This window comes from Limanda limanda, chromosome 7, assembly GCF_963576545.1.
Source record: "Limanda limanda chromosome 7, fLimLim1.1, whole genome shotgun sequence".
Classification (NCBI taxonomy): Eukaryota; Metazoa; Chordata; class Actinopteri; order Pleuronectiformes; family Pleuronectidae; genus Limanda; species Limanda limanda.
In genome coordinates this window covers 15,385,274-15,400,495 of record NC_083642.1, presented here as the reverse complement: position 1 = coordinate 15,400,495, position 15,222 = coordinate 15,385,274, and the positions used below count along the sequence as shown (strand labels likewise).

Sequence of the window (15,222 nt, the reverse complement as noted above, 5' to 3'; positions counted from 1 at the left end):
CTCTGACACTTTCACCATATATCCCCGGAAAAATCCCTTAATCTTAATAAAACAAATCAGCTATATTAAGGGAACTGATATTCATAACATTGTGTAATTTGGTGCAGCTTGGTTGGGGACTGTCGGGCCTTGTCACAGGTTTACGCTGTACTGAATTTTAGTTTATTTCTTTTAAAGATAATACAAAATTACTCCATATAGAACTATTACATCTATAAACCTAAGCAATAAAAAGCTTTTTTCACATCTCCCATCACATTACCCTCAGCAGATGCAAGAGAAAACAAAAGGAAAAGGAAGCAAATCCACAATACTCTGTATATACACACATTTCATCATATATAAACTAAACTAATTCAAAAGCATTAAACAAAAGCTGACATGTGTCTATGTTTTAGACGCTATCAAAGTCTGCAGACAGTCCTGCAATAAACCATGGCCTTTTGAATGTTTTTATGTTCCGATTTAACAAGAAAGGAAGTTTTAGAGAGGTGTAGATTCAATAATACATTTACAGGATGTAGTTTGTGGTGCTGCTGAACTGTGTTGCATTACACTGAAAGTTCTTTCATCACCTGTCAGTAGAGCACAATACAACTGGGTCGCTTTTAACAGATGTTCTTACCATTCATATCAAGCAGACTATGAAGCCTTTTCTTCTTTTTTTTAAAGTTCAACTGGAGGATGATGATGGAATGGACAGAAGTTCATAAAGTAGATGTTTTTCGTTTGTTCTAAAGTTATTATTTAGGTGAAAGGGATTAATCTGTAAATATTGAACATGAAATAACACTAGGGATGTTTTCACTAGTGTGTTTCATCTGAATTGTATGAATTGTTGTTGTCTCTACCCTAGAATGGGCCCTTTATATTAAATACTTTATATTTTCATCAGGAGCGGGTCTTCTCTACGGAGGCCGCCATCTTTTCTACAGTAGCCCATATTGGACAAACTAAACACCTTTTGAGTTTTTATGACAACCGAAGGCAACCACAGGTTCTCTCTCATGTCTGGAAGGGGAGGGTGAGGTGAGGGGTGTTCAGCTGCAACATGAAACGTCACCACTTTATGTCACTAAATTCTGCACACTGAACCTTTAATGGTAGCATCAACATGAGCACAGACAGACCTCTGAGTTCTGCTCAGGTTAAGGGTCAAAAGACTAGGTTTTGTTTTTGACCACTTTTCTAGAGATGGAACAATTTTTTATATTTTCATATAGTTGCAAATAAATATTATTTTGATAACAGATTAAACTGTTCAATATTTAGTTTGTTTATCTTGGAAATAGTGAGATATGTTAATCATAGAGCCCAAAGACACTTTCAAAGGTATTTTTTAATCAATCAAAAGTAATTATCAAAATAAATACAAGGAAAACTGAGCAAATCTGCACATCCGAGAGGCTATTATTTATGTCTGAAGGATTACTTTCTTTTTTATTGACAAATCAACCAATGTTATCTGATTGACTTAAAAGTGTTTTTATCCCTTTAATAGTAGGTCTTCATATGTTTTGAAAGTAAAATATTATATAGGATCATTTTAGTAGTTGGAATAGAGCAATAATATTTCTCTGTGAATTGTATTGAAAAGGGAAGTGGCAAGAAAATACTGACCATAAATTTATCATTAAAAACAAGGCTGTCATTAATGTATTTGGTTACTTTCCACCTCTGTATTTTACTAGAGTGAAGCCACAAGAGACAACGGTCTGCTGTACACAATACATTGTGTAGGACTTACATCATAGAGCCAAAGTCATAAAGAACTATTCCCAGAGACAAGAACAGAATCCTGCAGTAGATGGCGTGGCCCTCAGCGCCCTGATGTGAACATCATGGAGTCAGCCTGACATTTCATGAGGTGATAAAGGACACTGAGACAAACTCAATCCACAGAGAGTGCAGCCAGTACTCAGAAATTCTTTCAACAACCTACCAAGTACTTTTAAAAAACTGTGCACAAGTTTAGCAATACGGGAGAAATGTACCTGCTTTAAATGCAAAGGATATTCAACTACTGTTAAATAAACAACTTTAGTAAGTTCTCAAGCAAAAAAATCAGACATTGGCAGCTTTTCTTTTTCGTCTACAGAATAAATATCTCGGTGTTAGTTAAATGTCTGGAGAAAACAAAACAATAAATGACAATAAAATACTATTTTCATGTCAGTTTGACCACCAAATCCTACATCTCTTTTCTCTACTTATTCTGTCCGTCTCAGATTTGCCTGATGCCACTTCAGCAGGGCAGATACAGATGCTATGAAGGAGTCATGGTCGTCTACATTATTTTATTCATTCATACACTGATCACTAGCCATACTGATCTTGTTTTTTTTAAATAAGGATGTAAAAAACCTTTCAGTAGAGGCAATAAACACAGCACATGTCTCTTAAAAATAAGTCTTTAATTTGTTAAACAAATGACTGAAGATAGTAGTAACTCTGCTGGACTGAAAATAGTTAAAGGGATCTTTCGATTGTTGTCTATAAATACCACCTCCACAAAGTATAAATACATGTAGAATCCCTCTTTTACACATTTAAGCAGTATTTCTATTAAATGTTTCAGCATGACACTTAAAATGCCTGTAAACTAACAACACACCCTTGCAGACACACACAAAGTCTTGTAACTGATGTACTGTACATGCTAAGTGATTGCTTCATAACAGAACTGCAATATATCAGAGATTAAAAAATATGGCACAGATATTTACATATTTTTGAGCAGAGCAGGTACCCATAAATATTTATATTCCTACTTAGGTGCCACATTGAAAAGCACTGTCCTTTAACAGTTGAGGCTCAGATTTTTCCGTGTAGCCAAAATATGCAGAAATGTCTCACAGGGCGTCTAAACTATGAACATTAAAATGTGTGAAATTCATTTGGTGAGCACTGAAGGTCAGTGACTACCCAGAACAAGCATATTCTCAGTTTGTGACATATCTAAAAACTTTAAAACTGTAAAATTCACAGTCAGATATGAAACCCTTCAAACGTATCTCTTTAAATACAGAACAATCATGGCGATGACTGAATCAAAACTCATGTTACAAATACACGTGACCCAGTGCTATATGTGACACCGTGGCAGGGTGAGTGGCAGACCAGCATATTAGCATATTTCTTTTTTGATTGATAGATAGATACAAAAGCTTATTCATAAGTTACTCAATAGAAAATTTTAAACACAAAATAGCACAGCTATAGGACCAGGTGTTTCAGCATCTCAGAGTCACAGTGATAAGTCAACGTCTAAATTTTGCTAATATCTGAAGAATATAAAATTAAGCCACTTATTGGCAACGAGTGACATTTCCCAGCATTGGACCATCAGTGGTTCATAATTGACAATTAATGATAACTGGTCGAGCTCATGCTTTCTATGCGCTGGTAATGGTCTCCTTTACCTAAAGGCTAATCATGGACAATATTTTCCTGATCAATAAGGACTAATACAAGTGTCTGAGCATTTGTTTACGACTAATGTTTAAGGTCGCTACAAATTTGTGGGATGCTGGGATGTGGGTGGCACGTCCTACTACTCCATGTCATCCTCATCAAAGGCATGTGGCTCGAAACTGCACAGCTCCTCGAAGGTTAATCCTGCAAGACAAGAGTAAACGTCAGGAGACTTCAACACGCAACAGAGTTCCACCACTGTCAGGAGGCAACCCACATTTTATAGCTTTAAGTCATTTAAGTAAATATGAAGGCACATCGGATTTAATTTCATGAAGACATACGTTTCCACTCTTCAATCTCCAGCTCGCGACTCTCAAAGCTCTGGTCGTAAGGCTCGGCCTCAGGCTCGTCCTCTGGGTCGTGGTACTGAGCGAAGTAGGAGTGGGCCAGAGCCTCGGCTGCTGTTATCCGTTTGTCCGTGTCCAGAACCAGCATCTTCTCCAAAAGGTCCACAGCTGAAAAACATGTGAACACAATTAAATATGCGAGTTTCATTCATTCACTCAAAGATTCTTTGAAAATCATAGTGTCCTCTCATGTAGAGTTTAAACCAAGATCAATGGTCAATTTAGAAATAAATATTTATTTACAGTTTACAGGGGTTGCACAATAACAGAGCTAATCATGTTCTCATATTACCTTGAGGGTTGGCACCGACGAAAACATCAGCAAAGCTCCTCTTGGGCATGTTTGGCAAGGAGCTGATGTAGTTCCTGGCCTGAGAAAATGTATAGAGTAAATCAAATGTCAGCAGCTACCAGCAGCAACATGTCGCCCAAATTCAGCACCGCCTGTTTCATCATCCTCACAGTATTTCATGCTATTGATTCTATTCAACGTATTCAATGTCATATTGATGTGGCACAAAGATAATAATACATGTTGGTTTTAAAGCTCGAGCCCTTTGCAGTTTACTACACTAGCAAACATTTGCTGCAGCTCTGTATTTAGAATGTCCAGACAGTAAGACAACAAATTGTTAACATTATGAATATCTTCAATATTCCCTTTTATTTTTGGAGTAAATTGTAATCCTTTTTAAAATAAGACCACAACATAATTTTTGGATAATGTAGTGAATTCATGTAGTTGTGAAATTTTGAGGAAAGATGTATTTTAACATAAACCACTGACTAAATAAGTGCCTTGTCAGTGTATAATAAAAGGTTTAGCTTGCACATTGAATTATTATGTCAAAATAATGGAAGAAAATAAAGTTTTAAGAATTGTGCAACAAAAACAGAAGGAAAACCACAGAGGGAAGGATCTTTCACACAGAAAATCCTGTTAGTAACAGCAGGCCTGGCTATTGCTCAATGTGCATGTTTATCTCTGAAAAGACACCCTAACACTACTGGGGTGAAGTGACAAGCATGGACATGTATTCACCACACAGGCTTAGAGCTGCTTGTGGCAATCATTACAATCACATGCAAGCATGTCAGATATCACACAAACACTACGATATCACAGGAAAGCCAAAAACTTCAACCCCTGCCTTAAGAGGTTATGCTCCTCTTTATACCCCACTTGACAAAAGGAGTAGTCCCTTAAGTCTGCACTCTTATCATTAGTGTGGTTGATAACAGCGAGCACATTAAGCTAAGAGCTGGGCAGCATAAAATATAAAGAGGGAGAGTATAATACAGTAGGTGTGACTGTCCTCCCACCCCGCTCTTCTGTCTGGTCTAACGAGAGCAACTGTGGATCCGGCTCACCTCGTGGCTGGGCATCCTGCTTATTAGAGATGCTGGGGGCGTTCCTGTCAGACGCATTATCTGCTGAAGCTGGTTTATATCTATGAAGCTTGTGTCAAGGGGAGTATAGCGATAGAGCAGAGTTGGTTAAGAAGCTGCTTCTCAACCCAACACCGTGGGGCTAAACTCGAAGATGCACTACAATGTTATGTTGAAAAGCAAACTTCAAGCTTTGAAGCAAAATGCGACAAAAACAAAGTTAGGAGGAGGAGGGATCATCAGATGTAGAGGAGAGAATTACACATCACTTTGCACTGCAGTCAGTGAAAGCCAGCACTCAATCACCTGTGTCACAATGATCCCACAGCAAACAGTTGTATTCATTCAGTTAAAGAGGGAGAAAGCAAGTCTCAAACCCACACAGCTGAAGGATGGAAAACATGCTGTCCATTAGAAAGCTGCTACAGTTTATACAAATGCTGAACAGCAGAGGGGCAAGTTTTAGTTTAGAGCAGAAAACTGGGTTAGAGAAAAACCTTGCATTGTTTTTGTGAACTCACAGACTCTGAAGATATTTTCATCAAGAGCCCGGGCCCTGGTGTTCCGACGAGCATCATGATTAGCTTCAACTGATCAATGTCTACAAGCACACGGTAAAGGAAGACCAGATGCTGGAGGAATCTTACCTCCATTTGAAACTTATACCACTTAAAAACCATGTTTGATATTCAGTTTTACTATAGTTACTGTACTGGTTCACACAGAGAGGAGCAGAGGAAGTCAATGTGAAACCTGTGAAAGCAGAACAAATTATATAATGACAGCGCACAACAGGAAAAGAGTGGAGACAGCCCAACTGTACACCTACATACAAGCACAGCCGTTAGTGTGAAAACACTGGCAGGAAGAGAGAGAGAGATAAACACAATTCTAAGCAGAGACACTGCAGATTGTTAGGCCCTTACAAAGACTGGCAGTGGTGCAGGCAGAAAGTGGACCCCAGCCAACAATGCATACTGATGGTGTAGGAGGAGTTGAAGCACGCCAGTAGAAACATTGCAGCAGAGGGTACGTGTCCAGACAGAGGGATGTTTCGCAAAAGGTACTGTGTGTTATGTTTTCATTACTTTTTTTTTAAAAATGTATATAAAAGGCACCTTAGGCGGCATCATGTTGGAAGAGAAAAGCAGAAAAGCAGATTGTCGTGAGTGGACACAAAAAACAAAGGATTGCAAATCCACCCCTTTTACTATGCTAACAAAAACTAAATAAATGAGTGAAACCATAACAAAATCAATGTCCCATATATACTGTTCTCTCGAAATGAAAAGGATACGGTCAGTGCCAGGAAACAGGGTTCTTCCAGTGAGGAGTTCTGCCATTATACAACCCACTGACCAAATATCAACTGAAACACAGAAAAGAAGGGAAATTATGTTAAGATTTGATTGTAAAACAACATCATGATGTATAGAGGCAGAAAGACAACAAAGGAGCTTTAATACAATAAATCAGCAAATATTAGTACAATTTCAGTTAAATTATGTCAGCTGATAATTGAGAAGTAACTGTGGCTTTGTTATCACTTCCAGGGCAATGACTTATGATGAAGGAAAAGCACACCGATAGCCAGTCTCCTGTTTCTTTTGGCTGTTTGTATTGGTCACTTGTAATGGATCATACATTGCCATATTCTGAGGATTGTGTGGTGTTAAAGATAATAACTCCCATGATCCTGTGCTTCTTTGTTTGGATCGAGAGATCCCAAGAGGCCGAAGTTACATATTTAAAAAGGAATACATTTAAGTGAACCTTTTAAAAATCACAATTTATTTCATGGTTTAAGGTGGATAAATGACTATCAGCTGATATATCACTAAAAAACTTTTCTGTTACTGTACCCACACTCAATATGAACAAACATCTATATTGATATGGGCTTCAAAAACCCTGCGTCAGTCAGGTTGTACCTGTCATGTTGTAGTGCATCCAGTTCAACATGATCTCTGGGGCTCGATACCAGCGGGTGGCCACGTACCCGGTCATCTCATCATCAGTGTGCCGTGCCAAACCAAAGTCCAAAATCTGAGAACAGTGTAACAGAGTTGTAAATATTCACATTTGTGGGAAGCTTTGGGGTTTCTGATGTTTTAAATGAAAGCAGCAGTTCACTGACCTTCAGCTCACAGTCTTCATTCACTGCCAGGTTACTGGGTTTCAAATCCTGTAGGGAGAAAATACATAAATGTGAATTACTGTGATTTAAGTTTAGGTGATAATAAAAACAATATTGATTCCAGAAAACATTCCTGCTCGAGAGAAATAGTCAAATAAAATAAAAACAAGTATGTCTCTTCTTCATTAATATTGAAATTAAAGACTGATAAATGGAAAATAAAGGTCCTATGCCAGAAGGTGTGGGGAGGCCCCGGGACTGGGATAAAACTGACTAAACTAAAATTTGTCAGGTTCAAATCAAACGTGACACTTACCCTATGAATGATGTCTGCTGAGTGGATATACTGGAGAGAGATGGAGAGCACGTACATCAAATTACAATTTCACCTAAGATACAGTATGTTGATAATACAGTAAAAAAAATATTCTAAAATAATTCTTCTAACCTGATCATTCTTAGAACAATTTGAAATAACAACTCCACATTTTGTGAAATGGGATTATTCCCAATTTTTCTGAGACTTGGATGATGAAGAAGTTCAATATGCAGAACTATAGCCAGTTAGCTTAGCATTAAGACTGGAAACAAGTGCAAATAGGAGACATAACTCTATCCAAAGGCAACAACATCTGTATCTTACCATCTCTTAAGATCATTATTGAACACATAATATCTAGTTTGTTTAGTGTAAAAGCTTCCAACTCAACTATGACCGAGATACACATACACAAAGTGACAATGGACGCGCTTATACACTCAGATTGGGTAAAAACAACATAACTCGGTCTCCATTAACAGAAATGGCATACGTGTTCACAAGACGCATGTGGGGTCACTATAATTCATTATATTAATGAATTATAACCCCTGGCATTCATCATTATAATGCCAGGGGTTAATGCATCCATTCAGAGCTTTCCACTTGCGATCAAATATATTAATCTCACCTTTAATCCTCGGAGGATCTGGTATATGAGGAACTGCACATGGTCATCTGTGAGCTTCTGACATTTCACTATGTTGTTGAGATCTGCACCCATTAGGTGAGTCACCAGATACCTGCCGATGAGAAAAGATGGTTTTCACACCTTAAAGAGATAAACATCACAAGTTCTATCATATTTTCTAACATCACAAAAAGCCAGGATAGAAATCAATATATTTGCACTTCCATCTTTTTTACCCCCAGAGTTGTTTGCAGGATGAAACTAATTTCCCATATGGCTGTGTGAGCTTAAAGCCAGTTTAGCTGCCACTTCTTTCCACTCTCACTTCTCTCCAGAGGCACTGAGAAGGCCAAGCCCTTCACAAATGGAATGTCATTAAACAACACACCCAGATAAATGGGCTTAATAGGACCGCCTCAGTGCATAATTCAAATCTAATCCCAGGGCATTTAAAAATGTCAGAACTGATGGAAGAAAAGGAGCAGCAGGATGCTACAGTGGCAGTTTTGCGGCCAAAACACACAGAGCCACGTGCTCCTCCGTCAGTCTGCTGCTCAGCAAATATCGATGTCAGGAATAATCTTCTATTCTCACACGGCACAGAGAGCACAGCTTTAAAATAGCACCAGGTTATGCTTGAACTTGTTCTAAGCAGCACTCGCAGGGACACAGACTCTCTGCAAAGTTCACCCGCCTTGGAAAAAAGGGAGATATAAATAGTGACCTCTGTTTTCCTCTCTCCTATAGAAACAGGAGCATGGCTGGAGCTGCGAGGAGCCTTACTGCAGCGTTGTGACTCAGTTTGTATTTTTAGAGCAGAGGGGAGACCGAACTTACAGAACCTGCATATCTGAGATTTTTTCTAGAGATCACATTGCACGCAGAACATTTCAAATGTTCCAGCAGATAAGCAGACAAAGAAAGCCATGTCTCCTTGTGACGACCTGTCTTCCATGTTGTGCAAGAGAAGCTCCAGAGAATGCGTTTCTGCTTCTGCACGACCCACCTATTTAGTCTCCCTCGGAACTCCAGTGTACACACAGGCAACATGTGTGATCTTGCATTGCCTTCACATTGTGCTTATCAGGGAGGAGCACGGGACATTTTTCGGAGGACAACTTTCAGTTTTAACAGCAGAACATGCAGTTACTGCTTCTTCACGTGTGGGGGAAAGGTTCCAGTAAATGTCTATGTTCCTGTTCGAGTTATGCAACAATTCTGCAAAACTGCTGCTCATTCAAAGACACCCTGCACCAATTTAGTATTAAAGCTCTTTAACACTGCTATATGCATGATATAACGTTAATAAAAAAACAAGAATGTCACTCAGGAAGATGCATTACTTCACCAAGGCCCAACAGTTCTCTTAAATTCCATCAAGCTGCACACATTTCACAACCTCATAGATAACAGTTACCTACATGTGCCTGTTTTGGTTTTTCCTCAAGATCTATGACTGTCAAATGTTTAAAGGAAGTGAAATATAAAAATCCTAGATTCGCCCCAGATTTACACCAACCTTTAATGGTTCTTTCCTGACTCATCCTCCTAAAAAACCAATAGCTAAAAAATAACACAACAAAACCAGAGTTATTGTCCATTTGATTCCACTTCTTCCTAACAATACTCCAATATAATAGAACTACGAAACAAATGCATAAAATCATTTATGGTGGAATTTTGCCAACATCAGAAATTATATAAAAAATTTTGAATTAAATTCTGGTCCGCCAAAGACAGCAAGTATGAGCTTTGACTAGCTGTCCAGGAATAATGAGATGAAACATCATCCTTAAGATCAGGGAGTTCTGTTGTTGACCCTCAGAACTAAGCGTTTCTGGGAATTGAAGTCAGCTATTTCTCTCAGAATTTAGGTGTGTTTCCTCCAACACTTATGACGTGTTAGGTATGAGGAAATGTTCTTGGCCACAGCTTCAGATTTGAAGTGGATCTCAAACTGGGTGCAGCACAGCTCACTGCGGCAAAGAACATTTTAAATATGAACTCGAAAATGCATAAGGAAAATAAATCTAGCTCAAAGTTACAGTTGAGGCACATTCTTAAGACGGGTGTCGACTAAAATCCGTCACAATCTGATTTGGAGACAAGAAGAGGAAGAGGAAAAATCCAGTCTACATACAACGGGGGAGGTAGCAAGCACGGCTGAGGAATGAGTCATTGTCTAGTTTCTCACTTCCCATTTCTAACAACTTTCAACATCAACCAATAACAACTATATGTTTGCCATAAGCAACGTAACTACAATGTGTGCAACAAAGCTAAATACTGAGGAACCCAGCGAAGGAAGCTGGTATTGAAGTAAGTCTTTTAACAGGCAGAGATTGAATAACTTAGAGTGAGTAGTCTGCCTAAAATGTGTTCCACTCTGCTTTGGCCTCCTGGCAGGCCTCCAGGTGTTTTCTAGACAAAGCTAGGATTGTCCACTGCTGCAAAACTAAAGGCTGCAGCTTGTTGAACCCTGTTGTTAAATTATGCACAAGTGTTGCTGAGGTGACTCTCTGACCCCAAGTCAATGTGCACAGAGAGGGAAACTGGGGATTTACTTGGGGTAAACTTACACATCAGTGAACTCCTTCAGAGAAGTAGCTGGGGAAAAGACGTCTAGGAGGCCAATTACCTGCACAAAAACAAAAATGATTTATATATTGACAGATTCACAACCCAAAGAGCAATGGACAGAGATTTAAAGTCTGTAGCTACAGACTGTCAGGCATTACATAATCAAATACATATTCTGTTTACCATCAGACAAAACCAAAATAGAAAAAATTTGACTCACATTTTCATGTTTCATGTGCTTCAGCAACCGCAGCTCTCTGTACATTCTCTTGGCGTGGATGATGGACTGAAATGGCCGAGAGAGCTTCTTCACAGCAATCTTCAAATTACTCTTCCTATCATATGCAGAACTGTTGAAGAAAACATTAAATATTATAGCTCATTAATAATTAACAACTTGTTTCGGATCATTTGTTGTGCCAGCAAGGGCTGCTTTAATGATACAAACCTGCCAAACAAGTACTGAGCAGGTTCAACTAGAGATGAACTTTAGAAAAGCAAGCAGGTCATTTTTTAGGGAGATGAGAACAACATTTTCCTATGGCTCAGAATGGGCTGAGTTTGCTCTCAAAATCAAATTACTTGCAGGAAGGGCTGCTGAAGGCTGAGGAAAAAAGACGACATCAGCAGAAAATGTCATCTCTCAGCAGACTGGGGGCAGCAGCCCTGCCTGCATCACTCCTTCACTCTGAAGGCTGAGTGTCCTTTACTCAAACCTAACATTTCCTCCTGCTCAGCCGAACATACATCCACACTAATTCAATTTCATTTTAAAACGAAACCAGTCTCCAAGCAAGACAAGTATTTTCAGGATGCAAACATGGGTGTATTTCTTTTTTAACCAAATATTTTAAAAAAAGTTATTCAAACAAAAATGGGCCATCTAGATTTCCAGGGGTCTCTGCATTAAGGGCTTGAAAGCTTTGGAATAGCGTAGAAAAAACGAATGTACCAAAAGTTGGGTCAAACTGGGGACTCAGACACCCGACCCAAGACTGGAGACATCAAGAGTTTGTAGATCCAAAATCTACACTTTTCCCATCCAGCCTTTATTATTGTCTTGATGAAATGTTGTGTAAATGTGTTGAATTAATACACGCTGAGATAAGTTGTCGACATTTAAGATTTCCACAACAACTAGATTTAAGAAAATACTGTAGATATGCTTTCCAGAAACTGGATGCTCAAGCTCAAAATATGAGTTGATTAACAGTAGACAGTAGAAAAGGTATGTTCTTAAGATCTCTGTTCAAAAGATGTCCACAATTACATTGAAATAAACTATGAGGCTGCACAAACTGATACTACCTCGCCTTCTTCCACTTTGATAAGGAAATATAAATAATATTCATCAGTAGGTGAAACAGGTTAAACAGGTCGTCGTCCAGAGTTCACTCCCTGGCTCCTCGTGTCCATATGTCTATGACTATGAATGCCATATTGCAGAGATCTTCCATGGTGCCATTGTAGTGCAAGTTTGAATAAGAGATCAATTAAAAACACTTTAAATAAAAGTAATGTATAAAGACTAATGCTGCTGTATATTACATTTTTAAAATAAATGTTACAATGATAAGTATTTTTTCTTATGGTTGGTGATGTAGACATTTTCAGTTGTGTGTCATCACTACAATGTCAAACAGATCTTAAGATGGAGCCGTTCCAGCATAACAAAACTGGTGAGAGATTCTTCATAACTTAATGGTAGAGTCCATCATGTAAACACTGAAGATACACAAGGCAGAGTGCTAAAAAAAAAACAATCACACTGGTGAGCAGTCAGTAATCTGGCCAGCAACAGATTATCCTATTGCCCAGCAACAGCACAGCTGTCAGCTTCCATTTGCAAAACAAACATCTGCCCACTAAATCAAGTGCACGGCTGACAGTCTTGTGTCCTAGATAGTACAGCATAACCTATTTCATCAACACACCAAAGAGAAAGCGTCATTCAGTGAAAGCATACTCTCCCTCCACCAAAGAGCATGATAGGTTAATCCACCTGAACAACAAGCTGCTCTCATAAGAGAACAATAAGAGAGCAGGTATGACTGGATCTCAACGGTAAATACAAACGTTTGTTCTGCAGGTTGTTTTATCAATACTTTTTTTTCTTTTGCACTGTAAAAATGCTTTAATTAAGACATGCTATTAATTGGATGAGACAATCTAACACATAAGAACTATATGACCAGAAAATGTATGCTTGCAGGGTCACACGTGCTGGATTGTAATTAAGTCATACACAATTACAACAATGCTTTTTAAACTACCAGAAAACCAGTCCAAAAAAAGGACAAACATAACAAAAATGATAGTTAATCAGTAACTGTGATCAATGGACTGTGAGTTAAAATAACTCATGGATCAGCTATTTTCCTCTCATCAACAATTCTAGTCATAAAAAGAATGGGCTCCACGGAGGGAGCAGGTTCTCCTCTAAAATATATCGAGAGGTAATAGTCAATATACAATGGTAGTTAAGAGCTTTTAGTGTTTTTAAGACGACATGTAACTGGTGGAAATAACCTAGACAATGGCTGCTTTTTCTATTATTTTAGAAATCCAATAAATTAACAATAACTCAGAAGAGATTATGCAGATTTCAATAATGCTGATTGTGGTTAGTTGCAGCCATATCTGAAACATTATTCAGATTGCATATTTGTATGATTGCCAATATTGACAAACAACATGACACCTGGGGCTAAAATGATTAGCTGATTCAAATAAGTCAATTCAAGTAAATATAATCTGCAACTATTTAAAAAGAAAATTAATAGCTTCAGTCTTTTTCAAGCTAAATATAAAGAAAATACAGATATTCGCAGATTGTAAACTGTCAAATGAAGGTGCGTGTGCAGCAGTGTGATGAAAACATGAGCACAATAACATGCACGGGCTGTTTTCAAAAGATATAAGGTTAATATGATCAGATATTGCACAGTCTGTGGTGGTGAGTCACAAACACATGAACTATCCGGATACAGCTGTCTGCTAACCTCATCAAACGTGCTGGTGGGAGTTTCCAGTGTTACTGTAAAACAATTGATATTCAGGCAACAACACGAGAACCTTGTAGTGTAGAAACTATCAAGAGTGATCGACTCGATTCCATTTGATTCGTACATCGCCAGATCATCACAAGCCTGATCTGGAGACCTGAAACTTTGCAGAGGAACCCGACAGTTGATGAGTCAGTTTCGAGGCTGACACATGCAACACACCGATCGCACGAATGCTTTCTCCGCAGTTAAACTTAGATGTAAGTGAGCAACTTCCTGTATGTGGAGCTCCAGAGGAGAGTTATGGTTTTTACAGGTGGAGAATCCGCCGTAAAACAACACAAGTCCGCATGTTTTTTCTCTCTCGAGTCGAGGCTCCAACTCGCTAGCAAACAAGCAGGACGAGCTAACCTAACTTTAGCATCTGCTGCACAGGCCTCGTCTAAATGAATGGAGGTTAAGTTAGGTGACCAGGCGACGGGCTAACTTCAGGGGGAAGGGGGGGTGGACGGTGGACGGTGGAAGTGACTCACCACACGGACCCGTAGGCTCCGGAGCCCACCGGGGACAGGCTCTGGTAGCGCTCCGGGACTTCCCATATCGTCTTGTTGACCTCCTGTCGGTAGAACACGGGTCTCTCTTTCTGCGACATTCCTGCAGCACCAGCCGCCGACTGCACTTTCAGCCTGGGTCCTCTCTCCGGGCGAGCCCGAGTTCAACTTCTCCACAAGTTCCGAAGCGAGGAGGCGCGAAACGAGCGGGATCCTTCGACCGTGGGACAACTTTGTGTCGTGTTTACCGAGCCGCCCTGGCGCTGAAGGCTGCAGAACCACCGTCCTCTGCTGCTGCTGCTGCCGCTGCGTCGTGCACGTTTCCCTGCTCTGCACCTCCGAGATCACAGCCCCCCCACTAACCGCCTGCACCGCCAAATCCCGCGAGAACACACGACCCGGGACAGCGAGAGGAGCCGACGGGAGGACAGACGGACTGCTGCTTTCAAGTGCTCCCGGAAGTCAAGTCTTATGTTTCATATTTACAGAAACAACTGTTCGTCTATAACTAATATGTGATAACACATGAGAACAACTGACTAATAACAGTTCGTTCAAACAGGCAATTAAAAGGGGACTCCTCCTCGACACCCGGTTGTGGACAGTAACCAACTACATTTCCTTAAGATAAGATAAAACTTTATTGATCCACACACTGGGGAAATTCCGTTGTTGCAGAAGCAGGGAAGTCAGAATGAGATAGATAAGGGAATACAAATATTCTGCTATATGTTCTGCAAATGAGTTTTGAAATTTGCTCTTTACTCTACTTTTACTTTATACTTC

The 15,222-nt window shown here is 39.4% G+C and overlaps 1 protein-coding gene across 2 annotated transcripts; it reads right to left on the bottom strand.

Annotated features, from left to right (window-relative positions):
* Positions 1 to 2,395: 2,395 nt before the first annotated feature.
* On the bottom strand, positions 2,396 to 14,798 carry mapk14a (mitogen-activated protein kinase 14a). 2 transcript variants are annotated; one of them, XM_061073974.1, is made up of 12 exons: positions 14,419 to 14,798; positions 11,101 to 11,230; positions 10,880 to 10,938; positions 8,301 to 8,412; positions 7,667 to 7,696; positions 7,351 to 7,398; positions 7,145 to 7,259; positions 6,511 to 6,582; positions 5,735 to 5,814; positions 4,117 to 4,195; positions 3,759 to 3,932; positions 2,396 to 3,618 (listed from the first exon to the last, which is right to left on the bottom strand). In XM_061073974.1, exons 1-12 carry the CDS (start codon positions 14,535 to 14,537, stop codon positions 3,554 to 3,556), a joined length of 1,083 nt encoding a protein of 360 aa, XP_060929957.1. In that variant the 5' UTR covers positions 14,538 to 14,798; the 3' UTR covers positions 2,396 to 3,553. The 2 variants fall into 2 exon arrangements, with proteins under 2 accessions (XP_060929957.1, XP_060929958.1); XM_061073975.1 differs by lacking the exon at positions 5,735 to 5,814 and adding an exon at positions 5,196 to 5,275.
* Between the last annotated feature and the right edge of the window lie 424 nt (positions 14,799 to 15,222).